Source organism: Pecten maximus, chromosome 10 (assembly GCF_902652985.1).
Source record: "Pecten maximus chromosome 10, xPecMax1.1, whole genome shotgun sequence".
In the NCBI taxonomy this organism is placed as follows: domain Eukaryota; kingdom Metazoa; phylum Mollusca; class Bivalvia; order Pectinida; family Pectinidae; genus Pecten; species Pecten maximus.
Genome location: NC_047024.1, coordinates 35,925,638 through 35,945,941, shown reverse-complemented (window position 1 = coordinate 35,945,941; position 20,304 = coordinate 35,925,638). Strand labels below are relative to the sequence as shown.

The following is a 20,304-nucleotide window of genomic DNA, read 5'->3' as shown; positions in this document are numbered from 1 at the left end:
TGATATGACTAGATGTCAGAATGATATGACTAGATGTCAGTATGATATGACTAGATGTCAGTATGATGTGACTAGATGTCAGTATAATAGGACTAGATGTCAGTATGATATGACTAGATGTCAGTATGATGTGACTAGATGTCAGTATAATAGGACTAGATGTCAGTATGATATGACTAGATGTCAGTATAATAGGACTAGATGTCAGTATAATAGGACTAGATGTCAGTATGATATGACTAGATGTCAGTATGATATGACTAGATGTCAGTATGATATGACTAGATGTCAGTATAATAGGACTAGATGTCAGTATAATAGGATTAGATATCAGTATAATAGGACTAGATGTCAGTATGATATGACTAGATGTCAGAATAATATGACTAGATGTCAGTATGATATGACTAGATGTCAGTATAATAGGACTAGATGTCAGTATAATAGGACTAGATGTCAGTATAATAGGACTAGATGTCAGTATAATAGGACTAGATGTCAGTATGATATGACTAGATGTCAGTATGATAGGACTAGATGTCAGTATAATAGGACTAGATGTCAGTATGATATGACTAGATGTCAGTATGATATGACTAGATGTCAGTATGATATGACTAGATGTCAGTATGATAGGACTAGATGTCAGTATAATAGGACTAGATGTCAGTATGATATGACTAGATGTCAGTATGATATGACTAGATGTCAGTATGATATGACTAGATGTCAGTATGATATGACCAGATGTCAGTATAATAGGACTAGATGTCAGTATAATAGGACTAGATGTCAGTATGATATGACTAGATGTCAGTATAATTGGACTAGATGTCAGTATAATAGGACTAGATGTCAGTATGATATGACTAGATGTCAGTATAATAGGACTAGATGTCAGTATAATATGACCAGATGTCAGTATGATAGGACTAGATGTCAGTATGATATGACTAGATGTCAGTATGATATGACTAGATGTCAGTATGATATGACTAGATGTCAGTATGATATGACCAGATGTCAGTATAATAGGACTAGATGTCAGTATAATAGGACTAGATGTCAGTATGATATGATTAGATGTCAGTATAATGAACTAGATGTCAGTATAATATGACTAGATGTCAGTATAATAGGATTAGATATCAGTATAATAGGATTAGATATCAGTATAATAGGACTAGATGTCAGTATGATAGGAGTAGATGTCAGTATAATAGGACTAGATGTCAGTATAATATGACTAGATGTCAGTATGATATGACTAGATGTCAGAATAATATGACTAGATGTCAGTATGATATGACTAGATGTCAGTATAATAGGACTAGATGTCAGTATAATAGGACTAGATGTCAGTATGATATGACTAGATGTCAGTATGATATGACTAGATGTCAGTATGATATGACTAGATGTCAGTATGATATGACTAGATGTCAGTATAATATGACTAGATGTCAGTATGATATGACTAGATGTCAGTATGATGTGACTAGATGTCAGTATAATAGGACTAGATGTCAGTATGATATGACTAGATGTCAGTATGATATGACTAGATGTCAGTATAATATGACTAGATGTCAGTATGATATGACTAGATGTCAGTATGATATGACTAGATGTCAGTATAATAGGACTAGATGTCAGTATAATAGGACTAGATGTCAGTATGATATGACTAGATGTCAGTATAATAGGACTAGATGTCAGTATGATATGACTAGATGTCAGTATGATATGACTAGATGTCAGAATAATAGAACAAGATGTCAGTATGATATGACTAGATGTCAGTATGATATGACTAGATGTCAGTATGATATGACTAAATGTCAGTATAATAGGACTAGATGTCAGTATAATATGACTAGATGTCAGTATGATATGACTAGATGTCAGTATGATATGACTAGATGTCAGTATAATAGGACTAGATGTCAGTATAATATGACTAGATGTCAGTATGATATGACTAGATGTCAGTATGATATGACTAGATGTCAGTATGATAGGACTAGATGTCAGTATGATATGACTAGATGTCAGTATGATATGACAAGATGTCAGTATAATAGGACTAGATGTCAGTATAATAGGACTAGATGTCAGTATAATAGGACTAGATGTCAGTATGATATGACTAGATGTCAGTATGATATGACTAGATGTCAGTATGATAGGACTAGATGTCAGTATAATAGGACTAGATGTCAGTATAATAGGACTAGATGTCAGTATGATATGACTAGATGTCAGTATGATATGACTAGATGTCAGTATAATAGAACTAGATGTCAGTATGATATGACTAGATGTCAGTATGATATGACTAGATGTCAGAATAATAGGACTAGATGTCAGTATGATATGACTAGATGTCAGTATGATATGACTAGATGTCAGTATGATAGGACTAGATGTCAGTATAATAGGACTAGATGTCAGTATGATATGACTAGATGTCAGTATGATATGACTAGATGTCAGTATGATAGGACTAGATGTCAGTATAATAGGACTAGATGTCAGTATAATAGGACTAGATGTCAGTATAATAGGACTAGATGTCAGTATAATAGGACTAGATGTCAGTATAATAGGACTAGATGTCAGTATAATAGGACTAGATGTCAGTATAATAGGACTAGATGTCAGTATGATAGGACTAGATGTCAGTATAATAGGACTAGATGTCAGTATAATAGGACTAGATGTCAGTATAATAGGACTAGATGTCAGTATGATATGACTAGATGTCAGAATAATAGAACAAGATGTCAGTATGATATGACTAGATGTCAGTATGATATGACTAGATGTCAGAATAATAGGACTAGATGTCAGTATGATATGACTAGATGTCAGTATGATATGACTAGATGTCAGTATGATAGGACTAGATGTCAGTATAATAGGACTAGATGTCAGTATAATAGGACTAGATGTCAGTATAATAGGACTAGATGTCAGTATGATATGACTAGATGTCAGTATAATATGACTAGATGTCAGTATGATATGACTAGATGTCAGTATGATGTGACTAGATGTCAGTATAATAGGACTAGATGTCAGTATAATAGGACTAGATGTCAGTATGATAGGACTAGATGTCAGTATAATAGGACTAGATGTCAGTATAATAGGACTAGATGTCAGTATAATATGACTAGATGTCAGTATAATATGACTAGATGTCAGTATGATGTGACTAGATGTCAGTATAATAGGACTAGATGTCAGTATAATAGGACTAGATGTCAGTATAATACGACTAGATGTCAGTATGATATGACTAGATGTCAGTATGATGTGACTAGATGTCAGTATAATAGGACTAGATGTCAGTATAATAGGACTAGATGTCAGTATGATATGACTAGATGTCAGTATAATAGGACTAGATGTCAGTATGATATGACTAGATGTCAGTATGATATGATTAGATATCAGTATAATAGGACTAGATGTCAGTATAATAGGACTAGATGTCAGTATGATATGACTAGATGTCAGTATAATATGACTAGATGTCAGTATAATAGGACTAGATGTCAGTATAATAGGACTAGATGTCAGTGTAATATGACCAGATGTCAGTATGAATGACTAGATGTCAGTATGATATGACCAGATGTCAGTATGATAGGACTAGATGTCAGTATAGTAGGACTAGATGTCAGTATAATAGGACTAGATGTCAGTATAATAGGACTAGATGTCAGTATAATAGGACTAGATGTCAGTATGATATGACTAGATGTCAGTATGATAGAACATTTAGCATTTTGTTTTTAGCTCACCTGGACCGAATGTCCGGTGAGCTTATGTCATGGCGCAGCGTCCGTCGTCCATCAACATTTGCTTCAAATGCATATGGCTACTAGTCAAAAAGTTCCTATTGGATTTTGACCAGGCAGGAAAACACACTGAAGTTGTGGAGTTAACACACCCTTCCTGTAGGTATATATATGGTACATATGTATACTGTACTTATACAGTGTCAGAGCTATCACATGTACACCATTCATCCCATATGAAGTACTATCCGTGACCTTAATCCTGGTGATCCTATGGTACTGGACTTCGAAATAGTCGGTGTTATTTACATGTTTATAAAGATATTTAGATGTTCAGTCACAACTTTATAGACTTCTTTAATTTAGGCATTTACATGTGTACAATTTTAATTATGAATCCAGTAGAGTGTTAAGGAGGAAATGCATATTAATAAATAGACATGGCCACCTGTCTCTAGAATATTGAAATTATTAATTAAATTGAGCTTTATGGTTTTGGTCTCATGAATATGTCCGATTCCCAAGTTTCAAACTAGGGGGATATATATATAAGTATTAGAGTTTAGTGGAGCAATATTAATTCTAACACAAAACTGAGGGGCTGGTGGCATGGCCAGTCAATCAATGTATCATAACAGCCCATCCTAATGCCAATTTTATATATAGTAGCCAATGTAATGCAATTTGATTTTGGGAGGTCAGTACTGATTCTGCTTGTGCATTGCACCACAGATGAGAATGGGAAAGTGACCTTAGAGTGTCTGGTTGTAGATGTTTTATTTGTCCTTCTGTCTTTGTTGAGTGTCTGGTTGTAGATGTTTTATTTGTCCTTCTGTCTTTGTTGAGTGTCTGGTTGTAGATGTTTTATGTCCTTCTGTCTTTGTTGAATGTCTGGTTTAGATGTTTTATTTGTCCTTCTGTCTTTGTTGAGTGTCTGGTTGTAGATGTTTTATTTGTCCTTCTGTCTTTGTTGAGTGTCTGGTTGTAGATGTTTTATTTGTCCTTCTCTCTTTGTTGAATGTCTGGTTGTAGATGTTTTATTTGTCTTCTGTCTTTGTTGAGTGTCTACAGCTGGTGTATGTTTTATTTGTCCTTCTGTCTTTGTTGAGTGTATGGTGGTGTATGTTTTATTTGTCCTTCTGTCTTTGTTGAGTGTCTGGTTGTAGATGTTTTATTTGTCCTTCTGTCTTTGTTGAGTGTCTGGTTGTAGATGTTTTATTTGTCCTTCTGTCTTTGTTGAATGTCTGGTTTAGATGTTTTATTTGTCCTTCTCTCTTTGTTGAATGTCTGGTTGTAGATGTTTTATTTGTCTTCTGTCTTTGTTGAGTGTCTACAGGTGGTGTATGTTTTATTTGTCCTTCTGTCTTTGTTGAGTGTCTGGTGGTGTGTGTTTTATTTGTCCTTCTGTCTTTGTTGAGTGTCTGCAGGTGGTGTTTGTTTTGTATGTCCTTCTGTCTTTGTTGAGTGTCTGGTTGTAGATGTTTTATTTGTCCTTCTGTCTTTATTGAGTGTCTGGTTGTAGATGTTTTATTTGTCCTTCTGTCTTTGTTGAGTGTCTGGTTGTAGATGTTTTGTTTAGATCAAGTTACCCTGCCGTTATTGCACATTTTTATCCTTTATGCCTGTAATACCATGTACAGAACACTGCTGTCTTTCTTGTCCACAGCAACAAAATAAATTTATATTAGGGACATTAATATCTAGATTTCTTTCCTGCACATCTCATTGACCTTGACTTGAGGTTAGGAGATTTAAGGGAATATACATTTTAATTGCCAAATTCAACACTTGTGTATGAAACTGACCAGATAAAGAATGTTTGTACACATTTAGTAGAATTCCTCTTTATCAAGTTACATAGTTTTGTTTGTAATACACAATTTATACACCTGTTATATAATTAGTGTAAATAGAAAAAGTAAAGGCAGTGATGGATAACTCTGCTTTTTATCTGAATGTGTAAAAGATCATCTTTATAAATGAAGAAATTCTTTCTAGAATGAAAAAATGAAGTAAAAGTAATACAGCTAGAGGAGCCCACTTATTTGCATATCCCTTATTTGAATATCCGGCTTATTTGCATAAAATTCTCAGGTCCTGATTTTCTTCTTCTTTATCTTTGTATTTTTATCCCGTGTATTTGCATCGACTAAAACACCGACTCCCGCTTATATGTATATAAACTTCCAAAAAATCGAATTTTTTTTATTGATTTTAGGGTATTTTTATGATTTTCCTGTAATAAAAGTTTTATGAAATGTGTTTTAACTTACATATTGATTTGACACGATGTACAACGTTATCTTATCATTGGTTCACACTTCGTCATTAGGCCTACACGTTACGTTCGATGCATCGATATCGACATTTAGTTATTATCCAGACCATATCAGTAGCATTGTGCAGAAGAATTACTGAATAAAATATTTATATGCCTCATCTTTTGATGAGATTTATTTATTTATTATAGCATCGATCCAAACCTGTGTTCTGTGCACTTGAACACTCGCTGAGGCAGGTTATGATCGCCATGATTGTTTACTAGGCGCGTTGCATTGTGGGGGCATATGTGTAATGAACGACAACTCTTTGTGTGTGCGCGCCATTTTCCAAAACAAACCCAAACAACAATACACAAGTCACGGTCATTTAAGACAGTCTATTGCTTCAGCAGTTCATCATCTATGATCAAACAACTTATATACAATGTACTCATAGCAGGAACACAACGCATCTCGAGACGATAATGAATGTTAATTGAACCGATGACATTGTACATCGTAGTGCCAACCCACGCGTGTATGACCGATATCGGACCCAGAGTGTCAAGTAGAAAACAATGAAGTATATTTTTATTTGTACATTTACAAAGAATAACAACCCATGTATTTCGTATTTACTCTTATATTTTGAATAATGTTTTTTTTTTTAAATATATTTTTAATGCAAATAACGTAAACGATCATATAGCGCCCATTTTGAGTACCTACACGATCTACATGTGTATAAGAGGGGCCAAAACCCAACTCCGCCTATACGAATACTCCGGTTATTTGCATATTTTGTCATGGAAAAAGGGCTATGCAAATAAGCGGGTTGCTCTGTATTAAAAGTATAATATGTTTATATGTGAGTTGAAAGTACATTTTGATATTGTTCACAGGTGTGGTCAGGTAACAGACATTTTGATATTATTGTTTATATGTGAGTTAACAGTACATCTTAATATTGTTGACAGGTGTAAACAGGTAACAGACATTTTAATATAATTGTTTACAGGTGAATTGAATTACATTTTGACATTATTGTCTACAGGTGAGCTGAAACAGTCACTGCCAAACATTGTGGTGGAGATACTGGAGGACAAGTTAGACAATGACTACATTGACTATATTGCCAATATGATCCTGAAGAATGCAGGTGCCTCATCGCCTCCTTCCTCTAACTCTGCTCCTTCCATATCCTCTTCTACTCTCTCCCTTTCCTCCTCTGCCTCGTCCTCCACCTCCTCTGTACCCTCAACTTTGGCTGTCCCCATGGCAATGATGGACGACTCTATGGGTGCCTCAACTAGCCAGCCATCCAAAGGACCGGAGGTCAAGGACACCAATGAACCTGTTAAACTAGAAACACCAACTGAGAAAAAAGAACCGATGATGGAAGACTGTCCACTTAACTGGACGCAGATGGACAAACGATCTGTATGTGAATTAATTATATATATATATATATATATATAAACCTGTGTAAAAGTAAAACAATTTTCTCCAGAAAAACAGAATTTTTTCTAAAATATCATCATTGACTTTTCAGGTTAAAAAGATAAATTTATCCTGAAAAATAATCTCATCATATAAAAGGGAGAGAGTTTGTTCAAATGGATGACCTTGACCTTGACCTTCATTCAAGGTCACATGGATCAAATATGCTAAAATCTTTAAACGACTTCTTCTTGATAACAAAAAGGCCCAGAGACCCAATACTAGGTCTATAGCATGCTGGGATGAAGGGCTACCAAGTTTGTACAAATGGATGACCTTGATCTTCATTCAAGGTCACATGGGTCAAATATGCTAAAATATATAAAAACTCAGGTGACTGTTAAGGCCCATGGGCCTCTTGTTTGATTTTAGATTTATGAGAGAGAAAAAAATTGAAAATGTGTGCTTCTGCCTTCCTGATAACAAAGTAACTTTTTGTAAGTAAACCTTATCATGTGTCTCCTATACTTAACCAGCTAACCAGGTATGATGGTATGATAGCTTTTACAAAGCTAATCCATTGTCTATTGTTTTGTACAGAGCTATATCATGGTTCCTCTTGAACCCGAGTCACAGGAATACGTTGATGTCGCCCTCAAGTTCCACAATTCAATGAAGTTCCCTGCAGCTGATATCACCAAAATCTTCAGAGTTCAAAACCCGATTCTCTGGAAATATTACACAGTGTAAGATATTCCTCAAGACAAGTAAAATGTACATTGTATATGATATCAAAGTCTAGATGTGTATAGTCTCTAACTTTTGTGGCTGTAAATTTTCCTACTATTAATTCTAAATATCGTATTGAGAAAATTAAATATACAAAAAATCCCCAGGAAATTACTGACTACATGTTAATCTGTAACCAGGAACAACATCGTTTATAGTAAGGTAAACTACTAGACATTATTGTTTATAGTAAGGTAAACTACTAGACATTATTGTTTATAGTAAGGTAAATTACTAGACATTATTGTTTTTACAGGAAGAGAACTGAGATGATTATAGAGAATGACGGTCTGGATGTCCAAGAGAACAGCCTGTTTCATGGCACTACAAGCTCGGTACTAGATGCCATTTGTAAAAAAGGTTTTGATTGGAGAGTGTGTGGAAAAAATGCTACAGTTTATGGTCAAGGTAAGGGCAGACACTATGAAAAATAAACATAGCCCTGTATGACATCATGCATACTCATGACACTGTCTTTAAAGGCTATTAATATTCATAGAACTATCATTGGATAGTATGAATACTGTATACCTGGTAATTTTCGCCCCCGTTTAATTTTCGCCCTTTGAAGATAGGGCGAATTTAAGATGAAGACGAAAATTTCAAGCTGAATTGAAGGATTTATAAACCATAGTACATGGGTCAAGTGTAGTCAGATCACAAACATACCCTCTTATTTTTCAACTGTAAAATCACGTACTAGGCTTAGTATTTTCAATCAAAAAACGATAGATACCAAGTTATTTTAAAAATTCAGTCATTTTTATACGCCCGACGAAAGACGGGACGTATTATGTTATCATGTTGGCGGGCGGGTGGGTGGGCACATATGGTGTCCGGACCATAACTCCAATACTACTCGAACCAGGCTCTCCATACTTGACACAAATATACATCTTGATGAGCCGGAGTGTCGCATACCAAAATCATGCCCCTTACCCCCGTATTTGTGGAGTTATTCCCCTTCAATGATTTTACTTGTCCGGACCATAACTCCAATACTACTCAACCCAGGCTCTCCATACTTGACACAAATATACATCTTGATGAGCCGGAGTGTCGCATACCAAAATCATGCCCCTTACCCCGTATTTGCGGAGTTATTCCCCTTTGATGATTTTACTTGTCCGGACCATAACTCCAATACTACTCGACCCAGGCTCTCCATACTTGACACAAATATACATCTTGATGAGCCGGAGTGACGCATACCAAAATAATGCCCCTTACCCCGTATTTGCGGAGTTATTCCCCTTTGATGATTTTGTAACTGCTCACCATTCACTTAATAATGATATTAGGAGACTGATTCTTTCCAAAGAGGTTCTTTTAATGTATATATTCTGTATATAAACATGTGAACTAATTTTTGTGTTGTGTCTAAACCAAGGTTTCCCATATTTGCAACATATTAATATATACATCTCATCATTCAAAGTTGCCTTTTGGTTTCGAATTCACACCATTATGTGTATCAATATCTCCTTCCAACTTTCCAACAATGATACTTCATTTTAAAGCATTACAACCTGTGAAACTACCCCCTTCCAAGTGTCAAATATTGCGGCGGGCGTATGTTGTGGCCCTCCAACGGGCCCTTGTTTTAAAATTGTGTAGTCCGGTCATGATAAAAACGAAATACAGAGTGGCATCAATTTCCTGCCATGGATAAGACTAATTTTATGAGTTCACCCTCCCTTAATTTTGGCTTCCATTCATGTGCATGTGAACAAGAGAAAACACTGGTCAGTCATTAATCATGGTGCCGTGAACTTACAATTGATCGTGTTTGCTTAAAGTCACCCATGCATACCCGATACTACTTGAATTAGCACAGACTAAAAGAAAATCTGAGCACAGGTAAACTTTCTTTGTTATACACTTGATTACATTTCACATCTGGTTATAAGACAATTGGGGAACTCGATAAGTCCCGAGTGGTCCGAGTGCAACCTTATTGAGAATTCCGAACGGAATTTTACGATTTTACAAACGAGGAAAAGGATATTTCTTGAAAACCATTTAGGGCGAATTTTAAACGGGGCGAATATGTTTTGTGTTGGTCAAGGGCGAAAATAACCTGGGGCAAAAATTACCAGGTATACAGTATTCATAGTACTATCATCGGATGCTATGAATATTCATGATACAGTCATTGGATGCTATGAATATTCATGGTACAGTCAAACTTGTAATAGCGGACACCCTTATATAACGGACACCTGTCCATAACGGACACTTTCAGGAATCCCCAATGAAAATCACTATATAAATATCATGTATATAGCGGACACCTTCCTAATGCGGACAGCGGACACTTATTTTTGTCCGTAAAGTTGTTAAAAATTCCGTATAACGGACACGCGAAACCATAGCTGTGTTGATATTTGTGTGTAAAACGTTTCTAAATAACAAGCAAAGCCTTAATTACTCAACTCCCCTGGCAGCAATGCTAACTTAGGAAGCCACTTCATCAGTCACTAATTGTCCTGTTACCTGTAAGTTGCTGTAACAATGGGCAGTAATTACAAGAGAGTGACCGATCGCCATCGGCAGAGGTGTTTGTTTACTCAACCCCACCGGTGACAACTAAGCTTAGCCATTCAACCATAGCCTAGACAACAAGAATGGTCAAGGGGTAATTAAATCATTATCAAGACCAATAAAAGAGGGACAAAGCAATAGTTATGTCTGTCATAATTGTTTTACTTACAAAATCAACCGTATGCAAAATCTGACAGGGCAGGCACATGGTTGTCAGCCGCCATTTTCTCACACTCGGAACTCCTCGGAATATGACTACGTAACATATTAAGAACAGCTGATGAGTTCCGAGTGTCTTTGTATACACTATACTAATTGACAGAACCAGAAAACGGTATTTATTAAATTAAATCCCTACATAGATTTCAGAAAATATGTCTCAAAATAAATGCTTAGGGATTATAATTTTCAGAGGAAAATGCACTTTCATTTATAAAGAGTTAATGTTGTAATAGAAAAGATATTTCAAACATATTTATTTTTCAAAATATTGAGGATTAATGAAAATTGTTTTACTATGATAATAATTACCTTTACATTTTTGACTATGTTGAGTATTTGTCTGAATAGATATTCAGTATAGTATGATATTGTGAAGATTTTTTTGGAACATATAGGCTTAATATAAATTATCAAAAATATCAACTTCAATTTTTGTGTCAGATGAATTTTAATTAATTAATTTTAATGAAAATTAATTAATTAAGCATTTATCTTTAATTATTTGTCTTATATTCATTTGTTTAAGTGTTTAAATATAATAAATCAGGAGACATATAGTGTACTATCAACAGACTTTGGTTTGTTTCTTCGTTTATAAGGGACATAACTCGTTGAACCTCTATATAAAGGACACCTCTCTATAAAGGACACTTTTGTCTTGTCCTTTAGGTGTCCTTTATAGACAGGTTCGACTGTACTGTCATTAAAGGCTATGAATATTCATAGCACTATTATCGGTTGCTATGAATATTCATAGTACTGTCATTAGATGCTATCGTATTATCTAAAATAGATTACCTGTCTTTGGATGCTATGAATAGTGCATGTACTGTCATTAGATGGTATGGTATTATCTTTGGATGCTATGAAATATTTGCTACAGTATTTGCAATATTAAAAAAGCCAATTAATTAAAACCTGATTATAGATACTGTACAGCACCAAATATTTATGGTAAGCTTTTCAAGGTTCCAAGCTATTACATCAATTTTTGGTAGAATCATTTTGTCTCAAGTCAATTGGATCTTCAAAATTTGTTGTATTTATTTACATGTCTCCCTGCCACAAATAAGAAGGAAATTTTGATTTGAAAATATTTTAATATTTAGTATAAACACATTATATTTATTATATTATTATAACATGCATACTATTTCTGTTTAGCTATGACAGACTTCTGTTTACTGTCTTCAGGTTCGTACTTTGCTGTGAATGCTTCCTATTCTCACATGTACACGGATAATGGGAACGAGAACCGTCGTCGTGGACGTGTTGTCACTTTGTTGTCTGGGATGCCTCGACCAATGCCGGCCCATGTGCCATACCTGTCGACACCCCCAACCTCAAACGTTCTGTCTACACAGATTGGGTTTGGTCCTTCAGCAATACAAGTGTACCCTCCACCTACTCCGATTACTTCCATCTCCACCGGAGCCAATACTAACCCTCTCTCCAACATCTCTACGCCATCTAATCCTTCCAGCTCCTCCCACATGGTAGCTCAGGGTCTGGGGGCTCCTCCCCCTTCCGACAAAGGATCCAATAATTCCAGTCAGGTGCCACAGCAACAGGCCGCAGCATCTTCTGCCCAGCCAGCTCCAGGACCAATCAGAAACAGGCGTATCACACATCAGCTCACCTCAATACGCAGACAACTGAATGTGCTGCGTTCTAGTGTGCAGCAGTTGAGGAATACCTCTATACCTTCCCAGATTGGTCAGCCTGCTCTGGGCAACCCAGCAGATATTCAACCATCTAACAAAACTGTACATAGAATGTTTCTGGCTAAGGTGCTTGTGGGTAAATACACAGGGGGTCACAATGGACTGAGGAAGCCACCTCCCTTATACCCGTGTACAGATCCGTATGGCAAGTGCTACGACTCTTGTGTTGACAACATACATAACCCAAAAATATTTGTCATCTTCGACACAGCCCAGGCTTACCCTTCCTATGTGCTGGAGTATCATTGTGAAGAGGGTCAGTGAGAATTGTGGTGGTGTGCTGTATGGACGTTTGGATGTGTGTAGTTAGTGTACAGATGTAGTACTTTTAAGGTTGTCCAATATGTTGATACTGTTATAATTACCATGGAAATATATATGTGTGTATACAAATAGAAATTGCTGCAGGCATACAACTGTTTTAATATATAGAAACAGTGAGTAGTATTTTGTAAGTTTTTAGTGGCTGTGATCATATATATGTATAGCATTGATTTAGTCTCTTTCCAACTTCATATTTACGGAAAAGTCATGGACACATTTGCTACCTCCTGACGTTGCTACAGAAAGTCACCCTTAATGTTCATACATCAAGCATCAATTGAAATGTTGCTAGTGTAATAAATTAACTGGTCACACTTCAAGTGTCGACTGAGGCGTCTCTAGAGTAATCTGTTAACTGGCCACACTTCAAGTGTTTACTGACATATGGTTAGAGTAACTAGTTAACAGGCCACACTTCAAGTGTCGACTGAGGCATCTCTAGAGTAACTAGTTAACAGGCCACAGGTCAAGTGTCGACTGACGCGTCTCTAGAGAAATAAGTTAACAGGCCACAGGTCAAGTGTCGACTGACGCGTCTCTAGAGTAATCTGTTAACTGGCCACACTTCAAGTGTTTACTGATATATGGCTAGAGTAACTAGTTAACTGGCCACAGGTCAAGTGTCGACTGAGGCGTCTCTAGAGTAATCAGTAATTAACTGGCCACACGTCAAGTGTCGACTGAGGTGTCTGTAGAGTAATTAGTTAACTGGCCACACATCAAGTGTCGACTGACGCGTCTCTAGAGAAATAAGTTAACAGGCCACAGGTCAAGTGTCGACCGACGCGTCTCTAGAGTAATCTGTTAACTGGCCACACTTCAAGTGTTTACTGACATATGGCTAGAGTAACTAGTTAACTGGCCACAGGTCAAGTGTTTACTGATATATGGCTAGAGTAACTAGTTAACTGGCCACAGGTCAAGTGTCGACTGACGCGTCTCTAGAGTAATTAGTAATTAACTGGCCACAGGTCAAGTGTCGACTGACGCGTCTCTAGAGTAATCAGTAATTAACTGGCCACAGGTCAAGTGTCGACTGGGGTGTCTGTAGAGTAATTAGTTAACAGGCCACAGGTCAAGTGTCGACTGACGCGTCTCTAGAGAAATTAGTTAACAGGCCACAGGTCAAGTGTCGACTGACGCGTCTCTAGAGTAATCTGTTAACTGGCCACTCTTCAAGTGTTTACTGACATATGGCTAGAGTAACTAGTTAACTGGCCACAGGTCAAGTGTTTACTGATATATGGCTAGAGTAACTAGTATTAACTGGCCACACTTCAAGTGTCGACTGACGCGTCTCTAGAGTAATTATAAATTAACTGGCCAAAGGTCAAGTGTCGACTGAGGCGTCTGTAGATTAATCAGTAACTGGCCACACTTCAAGTGTCCACCCTTGGTTTTTAACAAAAATAACAAATCCCGATGATAAATTCCAGAAGATAAAATGGGAAACATTGAAATATTTTTTAAATATCATTTTTGAATTTGCTTTCCTCATTACAAGGATTATATGTTAATCTATATGTTTGACGTAGTTTTCATGATTTTTATTAGATACAAGAAAGACTGACATTTTCTAGGCCACTTGCAGTAGTTATAATAATTTATTAAATAGTCATTTGTAAGGCAGTGTAAAAGTTAAAATGGGGGCCTGCCCAGATGTAAATAGTTAATGTGTCATCATGAAACACAGATATACAAATGTTATACGTTATGCTGAGGTACAGAAATTACATAATTGTAACAGATCAGAAATTTTAAAATATGACATGTGATTCACCACTTCTAATTTGTTGTCATTGGAGTAGTTTTCTTTAACAAACCGAGCTGTTCTAATATCAAGAGTGCCACTATAGAATCTTACGTTTCCTAGATAATTCACAATAGATGTGTATGGTGTCCATGTTAAATATCATTGAGATTTATGTGTATATATATATACTTACAATCATGAAAACACTCATCAGTGATATTATAAGATCGTATTCTATGGATGATGGCCATGGTCTTCATTGGTGTTTATGTTTTTGTCTTCACAGATTCCCAAAGTCAATATGACCATGAATCTGAAATCTGCAAAGTAATCTAGCTGTGGTGAAAGCTTTACAAGCTTTACGAGATTTTTTTTATTAGCAGCAAATTCAAGTACTTCATAATTCTACACCAAACTTCCTGTGGTAGAACATGTATAACTAGTTATACTGTAGTATGTGTGAATTACCTGTCAAACATACTAATACATTGTACCATAATTCTACACAAAGATTCCTGTGGAATGACTTGTAGCTATTTATAGACATGATGAAACTTTCAGTAGAATACCAGTTCGTCTGTCTGAATTACCAGTACTACACCAAACTTCCTGTGGTATCTTGTATCAAACAAATGTGTGTGATTTGTTGTCTTTCAAATATCAACTGTATGCTGGAATCTCTGTACATTTTATAACTTTTAATCCTTTAATTAATTGATGATTGATATTCTTGTATAATGCATTGGATTTATTCACAATTTTTAAACTTTTTGATCATGAGAAATTTAATTGTATGATAGCCTGTTTCTTCTGTTCTGTTACTAATATTTTAACTGCCAGATATTTACGAATTACCTTGAATACATCTTGAATACATTCAACTAGTAAATGAATCGGTTAACTCACCTTCGTCTTCAAAATCCAATGTATCTGATATTGATGCATCTTTCTCTGGTCTTGTTCCCTTAAATGCTTTGTGTTGTAGAAGCTGAGAGGATCGGTCGCTTTACCAGCCCAGCTAGTGGTAATTTGCATTTACCGGGTAGCTTTATGGTAGGGTATGTGCCAAGAAAGAGTGAGAGGTTGCTATCTCAAGACCTTCATGGACACGATATTTAGATACTCCTTCCCTATTAAAGCATAAAGACGTTAGAACTCTTTGATTTCAAAGATGAACCCTGTCCTACATTTGTAAATAAAATTTGTTTTATAATCAACAACTACAAGGTAGAGAGATTGACATCAGGGCCTTGTGTTTGTTGAACGACTGTGTAGGAGGGTGTATACTTAAGTTAACCACAGCTGTAAGGAAGCTCTGCATTGACATGCTATATACATGATGGACTAATTACGGTAACTGGTGGTTAGGTAGTGATGCAGGACGTTGTTACCATACTATGTATATATACGTATATAATATATATACATGTAAGTAAATAGTGCTGCTGTGACACTTAGAAATGTGCCAACTAATTTATAATCATCACAGAATATCGATTTGAAAAAAAATTACTGATGATTTCACTTTTAAATTACAGAACAGGAAGTCTACTTTGTCTGAAAAATATCTGAATGAAGTTATCAAATTATTGTATAGATTTCTGTCTAAATGCCTAGCTATATATACTGTATTACTTATTTAAGATGTTTTCAATATTGTTATGTTTGAACCTCTTGATTAAGAGGCTATTTTTATGTGATGGTTGTTGTTTTTATGGAATCTCGTGTAGCCTTATAAATTCTGACACCAGGATTAACTGGAGAAAACTGAGTCATCTCTTTTGCTAACATATTGTTACCTAACTGCATTCAAAATTTCCAAAAAAAATCTGAGAATGAGAGACAGATGTGTAGCTGTTGATGAGAAGTAACACCTGCGGCTAAAAGAGCATATTCCAAGAGGGAAAGGTGAAATTATACATATGTATTAAACTGAGTAACAGGACTGAACTTGTATGATAATATGGTGATGTTCTTCTCAGAAGTCAGTGATCAAGTTTTATTGCAATTAGAAATGAACAATGCTCCTAGTATTATTTTTTTGGGGGTCAGTATGAAATCCAAGATGACTGCCCTAGCCCCACACTGATGAGACATTTCAAAAAAATCATTCTTCTATGCAGCTGTTTAAACACATTTCTTAATTTACATGCCTATTATTTGATCATGTCTTAACCAAAGTAAAAATGATTCCTTTATGGTCATAAACCTTTGTCATTGAAGCAATTAACCCAAGATGGTCTCCATGGTGATATATTGGTTCTGACTTACACATAAAAATAGTACAATGATTCAGGCCCAGAAGGCCTATTATCAAGTAGATTTAGATTTGAAGATAAATAAGTAGTGCTTTCAATAAAACTTCCACTTTTGTTGCGAATAGTTATATGGTATGAAAGTCTGTGAAAAGTTGATTGTTTTCACAATGAAGATTTATGTATTAAGCTAATGTTCGTGTCCAGTATTCATACAGAAGAGAGACTAGCTGTATAGACCTGTACAGGCCTCGGACTGTGAGGCTGTCATCAAGTGTACAATCATATTATTTGTACTACAGAATAAATGTAAAACATGTCATTCTCAGTCTTCTTTGTTTATCTCCAATTACTGTTAAAAGCTCGCTTGTGTGATACTGTGAATCACAGAATCAGGGGTATCGGAAAGTCCACTTGTGTGATAGTGAATGGCAGAATGAGGGGTTTTGAAAAGCTTACATGTGGTATTGTGAATCACTGCACATTGGATATTCAAATCTCACTCTTGTGATATTGTGAATTGAAGAATGAAGGCCATTCAAAAGCGCACTTGTGTGATATTGTGAATTGAATAATGAGGGGTTCTCAAAAGCTTATTAATACAATGTTTGCCATGAAATATATATTTATACAATGTTTGCCATGAAATATATATTTATACAATGTTTGCCATGAAATATACAAGAGGCCAATGGGGCCAAATCGCTCACCTGCTATCCAGAGATCCTTTTCATACATAAACATAATTAAGACCAGTGTATCAGAGACTAAATATAAGATCTCAGGATCTCGCATTTATTAGCTCACCTGGTCCAAAGGACCAAGGTGAGCTTATGCCATACCGTTGCGTCCGTCGTCCGTCCGTCCGTCGTCTGTCGTCCGTCCATCCGTCAACAATTGACTTCTTCTTCATAACCACACATCAGAATTTGACCAAATTTGGTCAGAAGTATCCCTACGGGTAGGGGACTCAAAATTGTACAAATGATGGGGCTGACCCCCTGGGGGCCTCTGGGGTGGGGCCAAAAGGGATCATTTTTGCACTATTGATATAAACGACTTCTTCTCTGAAACCAAGCAATGGCTATCGCTCATATTTGCCTGGTAGCATCATTATGGGGTGGGGATTCAAAATTGTACAAATGATGGGGCTGACCCCCTAGGGGCCTGAGGGGTGGGGCCGAATGTGGTCAATTTAGCTATATTTATATAAACGACTTCTTCTCTGAAACCAATCAATGCCTGTCACTCATATTTGCCTTGTAGCATCCCTATGGGGTGGGGATTCAAAATTGTACAAATGATGGGGCTGACACCCTAGGGGCCTGAGGGGTGGGGCCGAATGTGGTCAATTTAGCAATATTGATATAAACGACTTCTTCTCTGAAACCAATCAATGCCTGTCACTCATATTTGCCTTGTAGCATGCCTATGGGGTGGGGATTCAAAATTGTACAAATGGTGGGGCTGACCCTGAAGGGGTCTGAGGGGCGAGGCCAAAAGGGGTCAATTTGGCTCTCTTAATATAAACAACTTCTTCTCTGAAACCAAGCGATAGATATCACTCATATTTGCCTGGTAGCATCACTATGGTGTGGGGATTAAAAATTGTACAAATGATGGAGCTGACCCCTCAGGGGTCTGAGGGGCGGGGCCAAAAGGGGTCAATTTGGCTCTCTTAATATAAACGACTTCTCTGAAACCAAGCGATGGATATCGCTCATATTTGCCTGGTAGCATCATTATGGGGTGGGGATTCAAAATTGTACAAATGATGGGGCTGACCCCCCAGGGGCCTGAGGGGTGGGGCCGAATGTGGTCAATTTGGCTATATTGATATAAACAACTTCTTCTCTGAAACCGAGCAATGCCTGTCACTCATATTTGCCTTGTAGCATCACTATGGGGTTGGGATTCAAAATTGAACAAATGATGGGACTGACCCCCCAGGGGCCTGAGGGGTGGGGCCAAATGTGGTAAATCGGGCTATATTCATATAATTGACTTCTTCTCTGGAACCAAACAATGGATATCTCTCATATTTTACTGGTAGCATCACCTTGGGGTAGGAATTTGAAATTGACCAAATGACTGGGCTGACCCCCTGGGGTCTGAGGGGCGGGGCCAAAAGGGGTCAGTTTTACAGAATTGATATAAACGACTTCTGCTCTGAAATTAAGCAATGGATATCACTCATATTTTCCTGGTAGCATCCCTATTGGGTGGGGATTCAAAATTGTACAAATGGTGGGGCTGACCCTCAAGGGGTCTGAGGGGCGGGGCCAAAAGGGGTCAATTTGGCTCTCTTAATATGAACGACTTCTTCTCTGAAACCAAGCGATGGATATCGCTCATATTTGCCTGGTAGCATCACTATGGGGTGGGGATTAAAAATTGTACAAATGATGGAGCTGACCCCCCAGGGGTCTGAGGGGCGGGGCCAAAAGGGGTCAATTTGGCTCTCTTAATATAAACGACTTCTTCTCTGAAACCAAACGATGGATATCGCTCATATTTGCCTGGTAGCATCATTATGGGGTGGGGATTAAAAATTGTACAAATGATGGAGCTGACCCCCCAGGGGCCTGAGGGGCGGGGCCAAATGTGGTCAATTGGGCTATATTGATATTAGCAACTTCTTCTCTGAAACCAAGCAATGGATATTGCTCATATTTGCCTGGTAGCATCACTATTGGGTGGGCATTCAAAATTGTACAAATGGTGAGGCTGACCCCCCGGGGGCCTGAGGGGCGGGGCCAAGAGGGGTCAATTTGGCTGAATTGATATGAACAACTTCTTCTCTGAAACTAAGCAAGGGATATCGCTCATATTTGCCTGGTAGCATCCTTTTGGGTAGGGATTCAAAATTTTATGAAGGAAGGAACTGACCCCCACTCCCCCCGGGGTGCAGAGGGCGGGGTCAAAAGGGGTCAATTGGTTTAAACAACTTCTTTTCTGAAACTAAGCAATGTATATCACTCACATTTGTGTGGTAGCATCCCTATGGGGTTGTGCCAAAAGTTAATTTTATTTCATGGATTAATGCATTTTTTTTACATAAATCCTCACATACCCATATAAAATGCCTATGATATATTGACATAGCAATACCAGTGACAAATATACTTAATCATCATTCTTGTTTCATGTCTCATGAAATCCAGGTGAGCGATACAGGCCCTC

At 36.9% G+C, this 20,304-nt stretch overlaps 1 protein-coding gene across 5 annotated transcripts in view; it reads left to right on the top strand.

Annotated features, from left to right (window-relative positions):
• The window catches only part of LOC117335480, a 35,475-nt gene extending 18,031 nt beyond the window's left edge, over window positions 1-17,444 (top strand). Inside the window, exons 4-8 of one of the 5 annotated variants that reach the window (XR_004534414.1) lie at window positions 7,125-7,510; window positions 8,111-8,256; window positions 8,556-8,707; window positions 12,260-13,728; window positions 14,085-17,444. Coding sequence is in view for 1 of the 5 variants with exons in the window: in XM_033895505.1 (XP_033751396.1) it covers window positions 7,125-7,510; window positions 8,111-8,256; window positions 8,556-8,707; window positions 12,260-13,053 (1,478 nt within the window). In the remaining 4 variants the exon portion in view is untranslated. Of the gene's footprint in view, window positions 1-7,124; window positions 7,511-8,110; window positions 8,257-8,555; window positions 8,708-12,259 lie in introns of all 5 variants that reach the window. The other 4 variants (XR_004534413.1, XR_004534412.1, XR_004534411.1 and 1 more) reach the window with 4 other exon arrangements.
• The last annotated feature ends 2,860 nt before the right edge of the window (window positions 17,445-20,304 follow it).